The sequence below is a fragment of the Battus philenor genome, unplaced genomic scaffold (assembly GCF_028537555.1).
Source record: "Battus philenor isolate CCGP_79_NKW_IND1 unplaced genomic scaffold, ilBatPhil1.0.hap1 SCAF_7, whole genome shotgun sequence".
Lineage (NCBI taxonomy): Eukaryota > Metazoa > Arthropoda > Insecta > Lepidoptera > Papilionidae > Battus > Battus philenor.
Genome location: NW_027181737.1, coordinates 12,918,702 through 12,938,125, shown reverse-complemented (window position 1 = coordinate 12,938,125; position 19,424 = coordinate 12,918,702). Strand labels below are relative to the sequence as shown.

At 32.3% G+C, this 19,424-nt stretch overlaps 1 protein-coding gene across 1 annotated transcript in view; it reads right to left on the bottom strand.

The window, feature by feature from the left end:
• The window catches only part of ko (Stork-head domain-containing protein knockout), a 218,576-nt gene that overhangs the window by 156,577 nt on the left and 42,575 nt on the right, over nucleotides 1-19,424 (bottom strand). Inside the window, exon 2 of the mRNA XM_068774161.1 lies at nucleotides 10,474-10,630. Coding sequence (XP_068630262.1) covers nucleotides 10,474-10,605 — 132 coding nt within the window. The 5' untranslated portion in view covers nucleotides 10,606-10,630. The remainder of the gene's footprint in view (nucleotides 1-10,473; nucleotides 10,631-19,424) is intronic.

Genomic DNA, 19,424 nt, shown 5'->3' with positions numbered 1-19,424 from the left:
ATTAAGATTTAATGCTAACTTGAAATATATAAATTGCAGTGGATTCGCTACATTTTACTTTTTTTTCTGCGGTTTGGCGGCAGAAACAAGCTCCATCGCAATATGCGCAAAACCAAATTTATCTGGACATTAGCATAACTAAACTTTCACCATTTTATTTTTAACAATATCAAATGTTTGATTTAATAATACTTTTTAATAATAATCATTTATGAAAAAATAGTGACTGCGTTCTTCTGTCAGTTGAACTAGTATCGCTAAGAATATTTACTTAGCATGTTTTACATTTCTCGCATTAGATTTTGTTAGAGAAGAGAACGCATATTTTATTAATAAGGATGAGGAGCTCCAGGCTTACTCGGTCAAGACTGCGGAAAAGCATTTACGTAGTATCGATACTACGAATACGAGTCAGTAAGAGACTGTTGATTTTCGTTGTTAAGATTCCAGCATAATCCACACCTTCTATTTCTGTGGTTACATTAATTAAAACACCTATAAAATTAAATAGCTGTTTAAATTTTTTTCGTTGTCAATTCTTTATGATCTCAAGATGCCGCTGGTGTTGCAAGTTTTCATAAACTATGATAATGACTTACCATTAGAATGGCTCTATATTTGTTAACTGTCAAATATTTATATGAAATGGAAAACATAATTCGAATTTAATCTACCAGATGTTAGATAATGTATATAAACAAATCAAACTTCAAAAGGGCTCGTTGCGTAAAAAGTCAATATAACCATTACTATTCTAAATTCAAATCAAAGTTTTCAAATAGTTATGTGAAATCTCGAATAAAAGCGAGAGCATCGGCTTAATTACATTCAAAATACACTTCTGAACAGGTTCATCTAATGCTTCTTTAAATAAACCTTGCATAAGGTTGAATATACAAACAAAAATCAACGCGATCTTTATAGTGATGCCATTAACATTAATTGACAAGTTGTCGATAGAGCTGTGGCTATAAAAACATCGATATTCTGTAATCGAGATATTATTGCGCACAATCAAAGGCCCTTCAACGTCCTTTTACTTACCCAGAGGCGATGGTTGATAATTGCCACAGACGTATTATGCAAGTATCCAATCTATTAAGACATCGGAGATCGTTGATGATTATTACATCGTGCGAGGAACATTTGTGCATCGGAATTGGATTGTATAGCTTTAGAAACTTCTGGATTACGTTGCCGGCAACCAAATTACCGCGAACTTAGATCTCTGTAAACTTTACGTATACTTTGAGGTATCTTAATTGAATAAATTGATTTTATTGCAATAAGTGGAAACGTTTTTAGTAGATTTACAAAAGTTTTATTCATAGGCTATATCCTCTCTATAAAATGTACTAAGACAACGATTCTATAGACTCATTGCTTCGCAACCTTTTCTCATCTACAGCAATTTTTTTTAATTTCAATTTATTAATTTTTACCGCGACACACTTGTTTCTGACCTACGGCACACCAGTTGCGGAACACTAGTATAGACCAAATAAAACAGAATAATTGAAATGTGCTTACCTGCTTTTTGTTTATATTTTGACAATTTCGAAAGATTTAACGTAAGACATATCATTTAACCAATGGTGGATCGCATGGAAAAGAGATTTGAATTTGACGATTAGTAGAAACGTACTTTTTATAATAAATATTATAAAATTGAAAGTAATTTCATGTTTTATACGTAACGAGCAAGTCAACGAAAGTTGTCCCGGGCAACTTTTGTTTCATTACGCACGAAAGACCACGTAAATCAAGAAGAAATAGAAATAAACGCAGAACATAGTCTTCTGATAAAATCAATGATAAATCAGTAAGGAGTTTCGCACAGAAATGCGCAGAGCAAACGTTCTCACGGGCTATCGAATGGAAAGCGATATAAAATTTTATCGACCATCGCATATCGATACTTGTGACTCCACAATCACACAATGCAACGTTAAGCACGGCTAATTTACTCTGAAACCATAGCTTCACGTAATGCGATATCGATATCGATCGTGATTAGTTCTTTTTTCAATTTTTAAAATACTTTATACGATAATGAAATTACATTCTTATAACGAACTCGTGGGAACTGAATTGATCATTTCGTTATTTTGTATTATTTATGCTATTGTCACAATTTCTCTATAATATCGAATCGGGAATGAGGAGATCCGTAAATGAAAGAGAGTATGCTACATAGCCCAGGGAATTAGCAAGGTAATTTATTTAGAGCTACATAGAGCGCAGAACAGATGGTTATGGAGGCCTTAAATTCTGGAGCGCAGACAATATAGCATAGAATCCATTGGCCAGAACAGACGTTTTTGTTATGCTCATTGAAGACACAGGATACCGACCTCTGCCAATCACTCTTATTACACTCTGATGAAAAGGCAGTCCAACAGTGGACATCCCACGGTTGAAATGATGACGATGAACATTAGTTCAGACTGTCTATTAATAAATCATTTTAAAACCGAAAGATGAACAAATGATAGGCGTAATCAAATAATATGATTTTAGCTAAGCTTTTGAAATACAAAATGCGGCGCAATATCACATTACGCCTGTCAAACTGTCTAATGCAATGTAATGTCTTGGCTATACACAATAGAAGTTACTGTTATAAATGTATTTCACCATAAAACATTTTATCAGTGAAATAAAATTCTTTAAGCTCTTATATAACACTTTATAACCCATAAAATAAAAATCAGAAATACTTAAGTCAATATTTCAAACGAAATTTCCCAAGAGCAGTCATGGTCCGATGACAATATTTCACAGTGACGCCGTAACTGATTTACGAAGTTAACAAGTAAAATTATTTAATTGAAAAATAAAAGGGATATGAAATTGGTAAATTATAACAACCTTGTCCTTGGTAATCGGAAAGCGGCGAAAACTCGCCGATTCTTTGAAGTGGAAAATGTAATTTGGAAACAATAAATAAATTGTTAAATACGCTATTGTTCAAAATTAGTGTTATCTTTATCTAGCATAGTACTACGAACGATAATATAGTGATAAATGTAACATCTATGACATAAATATAAATTAAATCGTTAGAATTATAAATACTATGATAAGCTGTGATAGAAACTCTGTGATAATTGAGGAGAGTATGAGAGGCGACGCAAAAAAGAAAATTAATAATAAAGAAGAATATAAGATTTTGAGATGTACGATAAAAAAGAATGAATGATAATATGAAGATCGATAGAAAAGAATGACCCAATAACGGGGGCCCTTTATTAAAAAAAATATATCGTTCTACAGAGGACGTTCACCTGCAAGATAGACAGAAAACCTTGTGAAAGTCGCCGCATAACACTGTATATGAGCCTCTTTCTACTGATCTTATTTGAAATATATAGATCTATATCTTACGGTTGAAATGTTGGCGACGAGTGATGATATATAACTCTGTTCGATGATCATTTCGTAATAGCTGGAAGAAATTTTGATCACCGGAAAAGTGGGTGGAAGGCAACCACGAGGATGCATCTCAATGCACTGGTCCGATCAAATTCAAACCACGATATCACAGTAATTAAAGCAATATACACCATCGAAGAACACAGACGTTCTAGTACATATGTACGTGACAACTTCTTCGCGTTATAGTTAAAAATTCCAAAAAATTTAAGACACATTGACCACGGTATTTACACCCACATACTCAATCCAAATAAGGCAATAATAGATATCTACATCGTAATGAATCAGATATAAAAGCGAGAGAAACATAAAACTTTATAAACGCTATTGATTTCCAAAATGACATCATTAACGTTGTCTTATGACCAACATAGAATTTATAAATAGTTTGTTTCGTGTTATTGTCAATGTAAATTATAAGAGAAAGTAACCAAATTATCCTAAAATAATCAATGTATATCTTTGACTTAGAAAAAAAAATTCTTTATGATAATATAATCTGTATTTATTTTTTATGATTTATGTATTATCAGAATTTCATTTTATATGTTATGTATAATGTATAAACATTTACTTCCAGCATCTTCTTTACTTGATGACCTTCGCCTCTTTTTCCTTATAAATCAAGTCCATCCACCCTTCTTACTTCATTTTATTTTCTGGTACATGTGATTCATTTTTAAGTCTTATTAATGTACCTTGTTTCAGCACCTATACACCCACTGCAAAGCGTCCCTAAAGATATCCAGGGGGGATATAATCGCCAAGTTTGGAAGGCAGGTTGGCGATCGCAGTGTGGTATTATGGTACGCAGTGGATACTGCTGCTCATACTTTGGAAACTTGGATGTGAGCAGTTGCAATCCTTTATAAGTAATCCATATAAATATGAATTATATGAGATTATATCGCGGGAATCGAATCCGCGTCCTATGATCGTAAGTCTCAGTCCTCTACCGCTAAGCTACCACTGCTCAATTGGTTGCAATAAGTGTTGGTATACAACATGGATGCACAGACCGCGGCCCGCCGGTCGAATACTAATACTCTCGTACATTCGAAAAATACTGAATTCTATCCCTGAATAAAACCAAAAAAATTTAATTACCTATACTTCTGGCGGCCGACCCGCCATCAGTTCATGATTTGCCCGAGTGGCCCCTAATCTTAATAAGTCTGTGCAACCATGGAGTACAATAAAGAATGTTATTTCACGTTTTTATTATTAATAACAAAAACTTTAAGAAAAATGGAAGCCAATATGTTTCTAATGTTTAAAATAATTAATGACAATTTGTGGTAGAGCTTGATGATAAAATGGTTATCTACAACAGTCATAAAAAAAATTAATCGAATGTCATCAGAAAGATTTCTGTGGTCTATTAAATATAGATTCGGCGGTCAAAGAACCAGGATTGAAATTCGAGTCCATTTGAGAAGATTTTAAAATCATAAAAATGGACATGAAAGTAAATTTTGAATTAAGTTATCGATATAGCGACGAGAGAATGCTAATAGAGAATGTTTTGTTTGATTTAGTATGTAACACAAAAGCGACCATGTTTATGATAACAACTTTCTTTTATATATAGATATATATATATATATATATATATAAGTATATGTATATATATATATATGTATATGTACAATAACCTTTTGTCATCTAGTATACAAATTTTCAACGTCGGAGCGTTAAAAATCAATCGCTTTTTCTGTAAATATGTAGACAGAAACGACTTTACTTTCCGGTCTCCCTAATATTTCATCTTATTGCACGTAAACGCCACTTTAGACACAACCATATTTTATTTCTTCTCATTATTCATCAAGAAAAATTCGCAAAGAATTGCGGTGTATAGTTCAACCATTACGAGTAAATATTACGACGATGCGTATTTAGATACGCTCGATAATAACCTTGTGTGAAGCATACAAACGTCAAAGAATCGATTAAACGTCATATCGATTCTACAACCATTAGGGTACCCTCATTCGGTATCTATCATTCGCCAAGTCCTCAGCTGCAGCGACTGTCTGGCGCGGAAATTACACTCCGCCCCGGGACAGAGATGAAATCGTACAAACAAAGCCTGACCCAATGATCCGTTCTTATTGTTCCTAGCGAATTGAAAAATAACCATTTCTTTGTTATCTCGTACAATATCGCGAGAAGTGAGAAGACTTGAGAAATAATAAGTTTGCAATATCACTTGGTCTAGCGAGCAATTATATATTTAGGGCCGGTCTCTAAACATTGTTTTTTTTTTTACTATTTTTTGATAAATAAATAAAAATATTAAGGAGATAAAAATTATTTGTGTCTATACTATCATCTTTACTTTTCTGATTACTATGGTATTTGTAAATATTACTTAATTTTAATGTATAGCAATAAATTTTATATGAATATATAGTAGAATGTATTCATGAGATCATATTAATAAGATATTTAATTTAAAAAATAAATATAAAAAAGTTATTATAAATGTTGTCTTACTTCTGATTCTCTAATACATACTATATTTATGTGTCTATAGATTCGCGATGGCACTATGACGTTATGGTGCACAGAGAATGCTGCTACCACCCCTTGGTATGTGCTATTCATATATATTTATCATCATCACCATCACTTCAGCAGTGTGACATCTGCTGGAGTTAGATCACTTCTAGGTTTCTAATCGGATCTTTTGGAAACGGCCTGCGTCCACCTTCTTCCGACAACCTTAATTTAATTATTTACTGTTATAAAAACTCTATATGATTTTTTATTATGTATATTCCGTTAAATGTACCATATAAATAATTAAATAAATTTCAAGCGAAAATAACTTGAGAGTAAACAAGACGGAAGGCAACATCTTTATACATGAGTCAATTAAACGTAAACAAATTCGCAGCAATGACATTTGAAAGGCTACGTTTTTGACTAAATACACTGACAACCGGATACGCCTAGTCCAAAAGACGATAGTAAATCATGCCCTAACATCACTGACAGCACCAGAACAGTGACAGCAACGACTGGGAGCATGTACCTTTGATTTATTATTATAAAGGGACCGCGATTGACCCGTCGCAACCCGCAACTGCTCTTTACTTTCTACACGGTAGCGTTCGGTTTGAACGTACGTGAGTTCATCGTGCGCTCGATACTTAGACGCGAGATCGTATTGTGACGTTGCATTCATACGGCACTACAGTAAGGGTGATTGGTTATAGGTGTAAAAGCATTTTTTTTACGGCCCCCGCTATTGGGAGCCTCTATCTTGTGTGGGACAGGGACTATTCAACATTATTTAATTTTTTCACATATTTTTTTAATTTTCATTATCGTCTTTCATACATCGTACGATCTTTCGTTCGGTGTAAATAAATTGTCAGCAAAAAGTTTCTAAGTTTTTACACCTATTTCCAATTAACATGAATCACTCTGATTGCTCTGATATATGATACATTAATTTATTTTATCTATTATGATTCAAGAAGTTAATAATTCCTGGCAGTACATAGTTTGCAGGGACAAATATTAGGCAATAATTTATTTAACAAGTACTAATCCCAATTTGATAACATATGGATCCCAGACGTGGTAGCTTAACATGGGCCACATATGAAGACTCAAGTATAGCAATGGAAAGGGAGATGCTTGGAGTTTCACTGCGAGATAGAACAAGAGAAAGTATATCCGTTGAAAAACTGAAGTCACGGACGGAGTTCGACTAATTGCTTATCTAAAAAGTGGATGTGGGCAAGGAACATTACTCAAGCAATCGACGGCAGTTTGAGTCGAAATATTCTCGAGTGGCAACGAGTCAGTAGACACGGCGTGGGTAGACTCACCGCTGGTTGAACCGACGACGTAGTTAAAGTCGCTAGACTGGTCGTCATGGTAATCTTTGGGGGAGACATATGCCTTATAGTAGACGTTTATCGGCTAAAAGAAAAAGAATTCGTATTTTGAAAAGGGTTTTTCTACTTTTGCTTTTAATTAACATATAGGATCTCCTTTCAAAAAATCATTAGTTTTAGAAATAATAAATAACATTATGATAATATATTAAAAAAAAGTATTACTAATTTAAATAATATTTTGTTTTCATGAATGCTTCAGGACTATTATGATTTTATTTTATTTGTAATGCTATATAGTAAGAGATATTTTTGTTTTATTATTTTACATTCGTACCCACATTTTTAGTTTAATTAACGTCAAATGGATAACAAATATGAATCGGTCTTTTAATGTTTTCAAAAGTTTGTGTAAAAACACACTAATTTCACAAACATATTTTAGCCGAAAACGTTAAAGTCGAAGTTTTATGTTAAGCTACACATTTGGCGATTTACTTTTATAAATAGAGTTTACAAGAACGTACGGTTGTGTGTAAGGTAAATCGACGATAGTCTTTTAACTGTTTTAAAAGTCATTGCCCATTTTAGGTCAATTAAGGAAAACCATTAATTATACTTGTTAGATGCGAATTAATGGACACATATGCACAAGAGCGCATTTGATTTATTTAAATTGCTTCAAAAGGCTCAGTACTCGCGCGCACAATGATGCAATCGAACTATTCATAGCTCAATTACACTGTAATTGTAATTAATTGTAATTTAATGCTCAATACAAACCGTAATATTCAATGAAAAGCTTCCTTCGCAGCTTTCTAATCAACTTTATTGGGCCGTTACAATGCGTGAGCATTGTCTAATACAATTTTACTGCTCAATCCAGTTTACAATTTACTTTCGGCTCAGGTAACGCAATTTATATCTGGGTTAAAGCTTTATACAACTTAATGGTCTTTGTTGTTTTGTCACCTTTGAACTAACTAGAAGAGCTTCATATTTCATCAACTTGTTAGCTGATAGACACCCAAGGCGTAGGGTTCCCCCAGGCTTCCCTCTTTCAGTGACTTCTCGCGGTCTTGACTATGTCGTCGATTTACCGGCTAGTGGTGGCGACTCCAGAAACTTTCAGCCCCGGTTGCCGTCGATTGCATCGCGATGTCCCCGCCTACGTTAGATAAGCTATTCTTCGAACTATGTCGGTGACCTAGGTTATTCTATATATATCTCCTTATTTCTGATTCAATCTCGTAGCAAAGCTCCATTGTTATCTAGGTGATATTAAGTCTTCTTTAAGGTCCATCGCAAATGAACACGTCTTAAATAATTATGTTATCGTTGGCAACCAGTGTGTGTTGTCAGACATTTATTTATCTTAAGACTACGGTATTTTGGACGATTTTAATTTTGCATATTCTACGACTAAATTATACAAAACTTCGTATAAGACAAAACCACGAAAGAGTGTTTTTAATTACAATATCCTTCACACCAATTATCCTCATAAAAAATCATTGGAATCCATTCAAATTGAAAAGTGTGAATGACCGATTGACACCACAATCCATACGAATTACCGTTTTTTAAGATTTAAAAATAAACGAAGATATTTCGGTATATACCCCACTTCGGAGAACGGTGCGTCGGATATAAGCAAATAAACATTCAATACGAAACTTTTCGACAGCATTCAACTACAAGTAGAAACGTATTACAATGCCAATAATAAGGTATTTTATACACTGTTGAGCAACTTTATTTTAATTGAAATCAGTGCGTTTATATAATTCCGTATTCAATACATATTTAAGAGGCAGTTGTTATTTATTTCTTTTTTTTCTTTCCTCCTGTTTAACGTGGGACAGGACGTTATAATTTCAGATAATAAGTCTTTCAGATATATTTTTATTAATATTTGTCTTCTTTCTTCCCTCACAGCATCTTTCACGCTTTTTATTTTTTTCATTCATCATAATATCTTTTAATCCATATGTATTATTGTCATTCAAACATAGCTTATCATCCTTCTTCACCATCCCCAAAGTATCACAGATTATTTATCACTAATGAGGCAGTTAGTATTTGTATATAAGCTATAAGAGGCTTTCAATATTATCATTATTTTTTAACCTTAGAACGTTTAATTATCATATGCCTCCTTGATAGATTACTAAAAAGACCGAATGTGGTCCGCTTCCAACAAAGCAAATACATATAAAGTTTAATATTGATTTGGAAAAATTATAAAAATATATCGAAAAGGTATTAGTTTTTTATTTTAATTTTTTTATATCACATTTTCAAGATACGATAGAAGGTATACCAATAGAAGTCTTCTTTGCCCCATGTTTATATAAATGCATATCTATATGTCCTAATATACGCACCGATTCAACTTCACGTAGATATTATCTCCGGCCGTACGTTGCGTAGGCAGAGGAAACTATTGAGTTATTCAGCAAAGTGCTCTAACAGGAGGAAGTGATTTCCGCCAGTCCCTTGGCCTGTTATTAGTTATATCATAGTTAGGTGCACCACAAATCCAGATTATTAAGGACTTTCCCGTAGGAAAACATTAAGACATACACATTTTATTTACTTATATACGAAATGAATGATTTTTATACATCAATAGAGGCACACACACAAACACACACACATTTATGTGTATATATATATATATATATGTATATACATATATATGTATGTATGTATTTATTTATATGTATATATACACATATAAATGTGTGTGTATATATATATATATATGAGTCATAGCATCATAGCATACGAATTCGCATTCGAAAGTTAAACAAGTTGGCTGATAATACAGAGCGTTCTCACAAACACTAAGGGTTTCTGATATTTTTTATCTCCCTTAACCTGATGATTGAAGTTGACCGAAAAAGCTCATAGAATTACTCGTCTTAAGTGGTAGTGGACGCAGTCGAAAGGTTCTCGAGTCTGCAGACGCGGCGTGGATAAGTCTCCCACTAAGAGAAGCGACAATAAAATTAAGGTCAAAAGTCACTTCATGCGGGCCGCTTAAGACCGGTCTTTATGGCGATTTTTGGAAGAGAGGAGGCTTTGCAGGAAGTTCTTCAGCTGGTATGATAATTATGATGATGACGGTTAAGGTAATTCAGACGCGTGAATTAAAATAAAATAAATTAGTACATACCTGGAACAGCAAATAACCAGAGTCGTACATCCAGAAGTCATCGGGCGCGTTCCCCGGCTTGCTTAGGTGGATCGCGAGGCAACGCTGCAGGATCAGCTGACAGCGCTGCCCGCCCGCTCCTCGACCGCTCATGCCTTCACGCGGGCGGCGGCATGCTCTGCAAGTGTTAACACATCTTTACAAAACTATTCTCAATCATATTTACACATATCTAATATATAAAATTCTCGTGTCACGGTGTTCGAACTTGAACTCCTCTGAAACTGCTTGACCGATTTTTACCAAATTTTATATGCGTATTTAGTAGATCTGAGAATCGGCTACTATCTATTTTTCATACCCCTAAGTGATAAGGGTTGTTCACCCTTAAAATTTTTTTTTATTTTTTTGACGAAATTTTTTGTTTTTAATTTTTTATGATACAACATACAAAAATACATACAACCCTAAATTTTCACCCCTCTACGATCAACCCTTATTTTTAAATTGCAAATTAAAAATTTTTTTTTTGCAAAACAACGTTTGCGGGATCAGCTAGTTACTTTATAAATATCACAAGCAAAATAGAGACTCACGGAAAATAGCATTTTAAGATTACTTAAAGTTAACCTTTCATTGGAAACAATTCAAAGTATTTATCGGAAAAAGAGTAACCAACATTTTTATGTAATACGTCCACATAAATCAACAAGTAACTAGTTTGTCAATTCGTCAATTACGATCGTTTAAATACCTAAAAGTATTTACCAGGTTTCTACACGATTTGTTATCAGCAAAACAGGTTCTAACATTAATTTCGAAGCTTTGGCTTAAGAACTCTTATTAATCACGTCTGATAACAAGACATACAATATTCTCGTATAACGTATAAAATCAACAAGATTTGTTTTAAATGTTTAGGTCAGAACTAGTTTTTTTTAAATTGTCTGTAACACTTATATATAAAGAAAGTACCTGCTATCAAAACAGTATATATTGTTATTCTACGGTTGGAAAGAAAATGTCAGATGATAATGATCAGATGGTTTAAATTTCACAATTTAAATGTCAATTTGTGAGAGTACCAATTATATTTTTGATATTTTAATCAAAAGACTGCTTTTAATTTTTTACAATTTATTTTCTCTTCTCAGCAAATCGATTTTCCGGGCCAATTTACACACAGACCTACTTATAATGTTAAATATAATTAACTGTTAACAATTTTTGTTTATAATTAAAACTTTAAATCTTTAAATAAAGTAATAATTCTAATATGTTTAATATTTTTCTTATCTATGATAATCGACTGTACCGAGTATGCTATGGCATCTAGTTTACAGATAAAAGAAGTTTGTGACTTGTCGAAACCGTGGCGAAATGGAGACCATCAGAGACAATGGTATGAATAATTTTGAGAAGCCGGCACAATTGTGGGACCCTTGACATGACAGTTATGGAGCGAGGTGACATTAGAAACGCAACGTTTTCAAATCCAAACGACGTCCTTTCACGCATAACATTATGTAAAGAATTGATATTTGTTGGCAATATCGTGTTTACTAAGTGAATTGAATACATTAAGCAATAGAGCCTTTAATTAACTTTAACAACGGCCGAGGTAACTTAATCAAATAACTCTTGTATTAGTTTAAAATTATATTGTATTCAGAACAATCAATATGGTGGTTAACACTTATGACTGCAATATACCTTATAATTTATTATTCTTGCATATATTGATGTTAAAATATAGACAAGTATATTTCCAGCATAATTCCAAAAACCATAAATAGTAATATAATGTCAACATCGTAAACGTAAATAAGCGTTTTAATTAAAATATAATATTTTACGGCCATAACAAATTGAAAGATTTTGTACTTAATTTGGTTTCTAAATTATATTACCTTAAAATCCACCCGTTGATGTAATAAACTATTTATTGAATAATACACCGATGTTAAAAAATACAACATAATTATTTAGCCTATATAGTATCAAAGCATCAAGTTAAATTGTCATGTCTTGTCATAAAAATTTTATCTATAAAACGTCTATAGAACATAGTCTTCCATCATAGACATCCAATAAGATCGATTGGAGGCAGCCTGCATTTTACCGATATTTTTAACAAACATTTTACCCCTTAGCCAACTGCAACTTCCACCTAATAATCTCCTGAGCTAAGTCGTCACTTTTCTGCGCAAGTTTGTCTATAGATCATGAGATCTAATCGATTTCGTAAAGAAATCAGGAGCGTAGCCTTATGTTTAACTATGCAATAACTGAAAAATGAAAATAAGATTATTAAAAACATAACAAAAAAGATTTTCGTAATTAAATAAAGGAAAAAGAATTGAAGTAATGGAAAACAAGAAATATATTTTTGAAATAAAAAAAGAGAACACATTAAGCAAATCAAACGCAGTCGCGGAAGCTGAATAATTATATAAAGCGACATAATTTTCAGCGTGCCAGCTAACAGCTTTTAGTGAGCCCATTTCCATAATCGGAAACTGCCTCACTTCATATCTCGGTTACAAAGTTTCACTCGTCCGCGTTTGCTCTTATTACGATGCCATTAATGTTAGATTCGTTAATTTTAACAGAGGTAATAAATATGTCGTGATGCAAGGTAAATGTTTCGATGTGGACAAGGCGAGTTTACCGCCCGGCGCTCACAATGGGTCTGCGCTGGCATTACATAAGTTTTCTTGAGTTAGTCCGTCGGGAAGAGATAACATTCGACGCGAATACTTACGCTAGTAACTTCATTAACATTTTGCTTCACGGAGACAGTGAATAAATTGTAACAATATAAATTGTATTACAAACATATATAACTACTTTGCAAATTTTATAACGCAATCCAAGACACGTATACTTAGATTTATTCTATATTATAATCTGTATGAATATAATCAAAATATATTTGTAGTAAAACGGTGTTACGCAAAATCACATTGGTCTCCCTAATGCGTGGTGCGAGTTCGTCGCTTTCTTGGACAGATTTAATGCCTGGTAGATAATGTCTACAAGGCATTAAATCTGTCATTGAAAAAGTTGTTAAAAGAGTGAAGAGATAAAAGATTACATAAATGTTAACTTATTTATTTACACTTTATTTTACATTATAGATAATAACTAAAAAAAAAACGATTTATATACAGGTACGAGAGGCGGTGTTAATGCTTGAGACGATCTCTGCCAGGCAGCCTTTAGATGGAGATGAGAGACATGAAGGAGAGGGCACTTTAGGGTGTAAATACACACACACACACACACATATATATATACCTGTTGTTTCTTAAGTTAAATTCACACGTCTACATTTTTAACAAGTTTTTATTTCTAATCAACAAAATATTCACCTTCGTTATCAACAACCTTTTGCCATCTAGTATACATAATAAATCAATCGGTTTTTCTGTAAAATATGTCGACAGAAACGACTTTACTTTCCGGTGCTACTAATATAAGTATATCACAAAGGTTTGTAATATTATTGTATTTTTAGCATCGTCTCATTAAATAGATAATGAGCATAATTAATTTTGTTAATTACTATTTATACCATAACAGTACACAGTTGACGCTCATGGTACGAGTATAGCCTGTGTTTATATGAACCAATAATTCTATATAAGAACCGCACAGCGGTGAAAAGAGGATTTCCTTATTTGGTCCACTCGAAGACAGGTCATGTGTCTACTTATTGTTTTAAGATAAACTCTAATACCGAAGCATACAGTTCATTATCAGATGTTGCTTGAGCTCTGCGGATGTAACATAGCAAGGCTAGAATTTCTTCAATGCAGAATGGTATGGTAAAAGATGACAATTAACTGTTGTGTTTATTTTTATAAAACTGAAAGCGCATATATTGCTATTTGCTATCAAAATAATTTTGACAAAACCAATTCAAATAATTACAATTGAATTGATTAATCTACCTATACAGGGTGGCTGGTTAAAAGTGTAAAAGCTTTTTATAAGTAAATATACATTCATTTGCTGTCAATTAATGTATAGCGCATCTCTTTTCAAAAATGGTTACAGAAATAATGAATAAAATCTAATAATGAAAATATAAATGTAATTATGAAGTAGAAAAAGCGTTTCCGAAAAACATATTAAAATTAATTATTGTTACCTCTCTCCCTGCAGACTGATAGAACTTATTATAATTGAAAATAAATTAATGTGACCTATTTGGGAGTGATTACCTTATTCAGGAATTAGGTGTAAAACTTAAAACCTTTTGCTGACAAATGAGTTACATTTTTTATCCCTTTAAATCATTTATAGCTATGAATAAACAATCACCCTGCTTATACGTAAATTTAAAATTTATTTATTGAAGTAGGTGTATACATGACCCATTTTATCGTCGATTATTTCAAGATTAAAAGTAGTAAACTTCGACCGACTCGGAAAGCAGATCTGCTTAAAAGAGCGAACCAATAACTCATCACATATTTATTTTTTTTTATTTAACGATAATAAAAATTAGTCGCCTTAGTTGTACTTAAGCGCAAAACTTGATAAAACTACCGATTTTCCTAGCACCATTAAAAGTTCTATAGAGAGAAATGAAGCTAATAATGTCAACAACGCTTTACTTAGTAACGCAGTCGTCAAACCAAAAGTAGCGTAACAAACTCGCCACTTCCTTTCGTCCGATCAAATCGCGTGTGTATTTTGGCCATAAGTAAAATTACCGCAGCGCGCCATTTTAAGAATTAAGGTCGTACCACACTGCTCGTCTATTGTCGGCCATTATAACGGCATCATCCAATTCTGGTGTTGTGCAAGAGCCGCAGGCGTTGTGACGTAACGCCTTTACGTCATAATGGAGTGGCATCTCCTTTTTGTTTTATGTAGGAAATGAATTGCAATAAACATATTCGCTTATCGATGTCTTACATCCTCTTAATATAATAAATAATAAATTTGAATATGACAATATTTACTTTGTAGTAAAACAACAAACATACATTACTGTCATTAGCTACAATATGTTTCACAGCTAATAACATGCGGTACGTCCTAATATATTTATGTATCTACTTATTAAAATATTTATTTATAAAGAAACGTCTATATTAAATGAACAATAAATAAATAAAAATTGTTTCAACGTCATCGAGGTATAAGACTATAGACGCCTACTGCAAGGGCATAGGCCACCTCTCCTCTCCTGAACTCCTGAACATGCCCCGTGGATGAAATAGAATCTGTTTAACTAATCTTATCTATACTGTTATTTACAAAGATTAAGAGAGCTTAATTTTTGTTTCATATTTTTCACGATTTTTGAGTGACACAGAGGTGTTTGGCACTAATCGGTGTAACATAACTCCTGAAGATTCCCCGTGGAGGGGTGAAACACGTGTTGTGTGAATTAACGGTAGCTGTTGTGTAATTCGCATTGTTTGCCGCATACGCATTTATCAGCAGGCTGACGGGCGGTGCACTTTGTTGCACGACTACCACTGCATGTGCGGAAGTGGCTAAATATTGGTCCTTTTATTACTCTGGAAATTGGTTTCTAAATAGCGGCAATCCTATGTTATTATTGCACAAAGTGTGAAATGTATAAGATTTTATCTCAAGAATAGAATCCACAAGTCTCAGACTTTTACCGCTAAGCTACCAATGCTCAAAAAATGTTTAATTAGTAATATTCTTAGATGATCACCAACAATATAGCATAGTAGTTTTACTATTAAACAACATAAATTAATATTTATCGTCTACTCGTTTTTATAAGTCATGAGAAGAAAATCAGAAGAGCCTAATTTGTGAGAAACTAGAACCTGATTAGACCACCCTGTAGTGGCATCTTTCAATTCATTGTTAAAGAAACTTAAACGGGTTTTTTGTGACCGCTTTAACCATTCTTTCTTCAATTTAAAATACAGCAACGAATTTATGTGACCATGCAATGTGTTTAATTCAATTATATCTAAAATTTATCTGCGGACCGTTATTGGTATATTTGAAATAAATAGAATATCATAAATAAAAGATTATAATATATAATTTCGTTACATTTCTGGCTATGTGTTTGCCAGTCGGCGGAAGATCGTTTAGAATTCAAGACGGGACCCGACCACTGCGGCGTGAGACGCATAGTGTAAAGGATTAGCTGCACTGCAGGCTTTTCTCTGTATTTGGCCAACCAATAAAGCGTAACGGTAATAACACTTCATTAAATCCATCACTACGCTCGACGAGTCCAACTTTAAAATCACTATTCTGTGTTTACGTGATAAAAATATAAAAGACATCTTCCTGAGCGGAAATATAAATGGAGAAATAAATTCAGGCTTTCTGTGGCCTAACCAAATTCTTCTAGATCTATAAAAAAAAATTCAAAGCTGGAACAACAAACAAACATCTCTTGGAGGACAGGTAATATAGACAAAAGTCAGGTTATCCGTGTTCACATATCGCATGTACGTTTTGCTAATCAAGCCCTTCGTCACGCATCACTAAATATAAACGACCGTCGGAATGACGAGAGTATATTCAAGATAGGAAACCTATGTATTTGTAAAATACATGTTAAACATCACACGCGGTGATATTAATTCTATAAATGTTTTATTAGATCATCACTTTCTGCTTTTAATTCTATATTAAATTTATTTAATATGAAACTAAAAACAAACATGTAATTAGTACAAATAAAAACAATTATTTTTTCTACATCTATTTATAATTTACTTACATATACATCTATAATTTACTGTCTATTTAAGATAAATAACTTTAATATTTATGTAATGCTTCAATAATTACAGTATGGACACGTAAAAATTTTCTTGAAAATGTAACCATAACAAACCCATCTGAGTTTCTTGTGGGCTCTTCTCTGATAAGGTCGTTTGAAACCTTCATAGTTTTACATTAAAAGATTGCTATTATGGAGGACGTCGAGTTGATTTTAGTTTCAATCTTTAGGTTCTATTCGCATTATCGTGACGAAAACAAACGGTCACTTGAATAAATTAAATATACACAAATAAATAAATGAGCGATACATGAATAAATGTTTATAATACCTTATACCGAACATTAAGATGCATCTATTGAAGCAACTTTTAACTCAAATAAGCTTATGAATAACATTAATTTGATTTAATATAACACTACTACTAACTAAAAAAAGTAAAATGGGCAGCCTTATGACTTAAGACAATTTTTTCTAGACAATTATATCACTGAAAAAGAAAGACAACTTACTCTACTAAGACGACAATTTAAAAATAAATGCAAAATATTTCTATTCATAACAATCGTAGATATGAATTTATAAAATTATTCGCAGTGTAATATCCTTGATTCAGAGTGAATTTTTTACGTATTCCTAACCCCTATCCAGCCAACAAATTCCGTAGCAACCCTATAATAAAGTCAGAATTATATTAAATTCTTTAAAGCTCTCCCGTCTCTTTATTTACGATTTTGCTACGATTATTTGTAGTTCAATTTTTATTCTGATTCTTTATGCACTGCTATCATACTCGGCTTATTAGATTAACTTTCTTATAACTGTTGTTTCTTATAACTGCTGCTTAGAACCTATAAGTGTTGAAATCTATGATTTTGTTTTTAATTGCAATCTTAAATAAAATGAACCTTAAACAATGATCAACAATTTACAGGTTTATTTAATACATAGTGTAAAATCTTTAAAGGAGTGAACGTATGGCTTATTTCTTATCCTGTATAAAGTGGTCACTCTAAAATACGTTACATTGATTTATATTTTCTAATGTAATGTCAGACCAATAACTCCTGGCAGTACAAAATCTGTAGGTATAGTAAAAACTGAATTTTGAAAAAGTTTTTTCTTTAATTATATCATTACGTTGCTTTTTATTTCTGAAACCATTGATTTTATGTAGACATTGAGTGACAAATGAGGTATATAATCCCTCCTTTAAAGATTTTAGATCTATTTCCAATCTGCTTATAAACTAGTTTATATACTTTTGTTCGTGCATTAAATATGTTATATAGATAAGACATGGCTGTAGTGTACAGTAGATAAAAAAATGATTTCCATTTGTCAAACTGTAAGCGAAGTAGAATATGATGGTGTAATTCAGGAATAAAACAGACAGGCTTTCCGTTCAGTAATGAAGTTGCAACTCCTATGGCGTCGAGTTATTAATGGCGGACAGAACAATTCAAGACTGTGCGACGCTGTAAGTGCCAACTCTTATTACATTATAATAAAATATTTTAAATTTATGGGACTGTTATGGGACATTCGTTTTGAAAATATTTTAATTTGGCGAATTAAATAAGTTACACGTCCAATTTTTGCTAAAACTATTTTAAATGAATTAATTTTAAATTTAGTCAATGCAAAACGTTATTATTTTTACTATATAAACTTACATAAGGCAGGTATGAACAACGTAAGTAAATTGTGATAGAAATTAAATAGTTAATAATAATGAAGTAATAAATAAAATAAGGTAGTTTTAAAAGATTGACTGCAAATAAAACACAAATATGGAATATTAGAAATTCAGTCAGAAGCTAGAGTAAATTCTTGACTTTATTGATAATTAAAACAGACTTCATAAATTTTTCGTTGCGATGTAAAAAAAATTAAATATATTTACTAAAGTTATTTCCAAAATGTATTTTTTTCAAAACTTCCTACATTAACACCATTTAAGAATACGTGAATCACATTCAAAAGCACAAATGAACTCTTAATTTACGGTTATACTTAGAAAACACTTAGTATTCTATATTAAAAAATATAACTTATTCCCAACGTGTAGATATCTTCACGCCTTTTTATCATCAAAATACATAAAGAATATTTAAATTTCAAGCAGATACACGAATCAGTTCTCAATTTTGAATTTTAGTTTGTGCATTCTATATTCGAAATATTAAGGAAAAACATTTCGCTACTGCGATATAGAATGCCCGTTTCG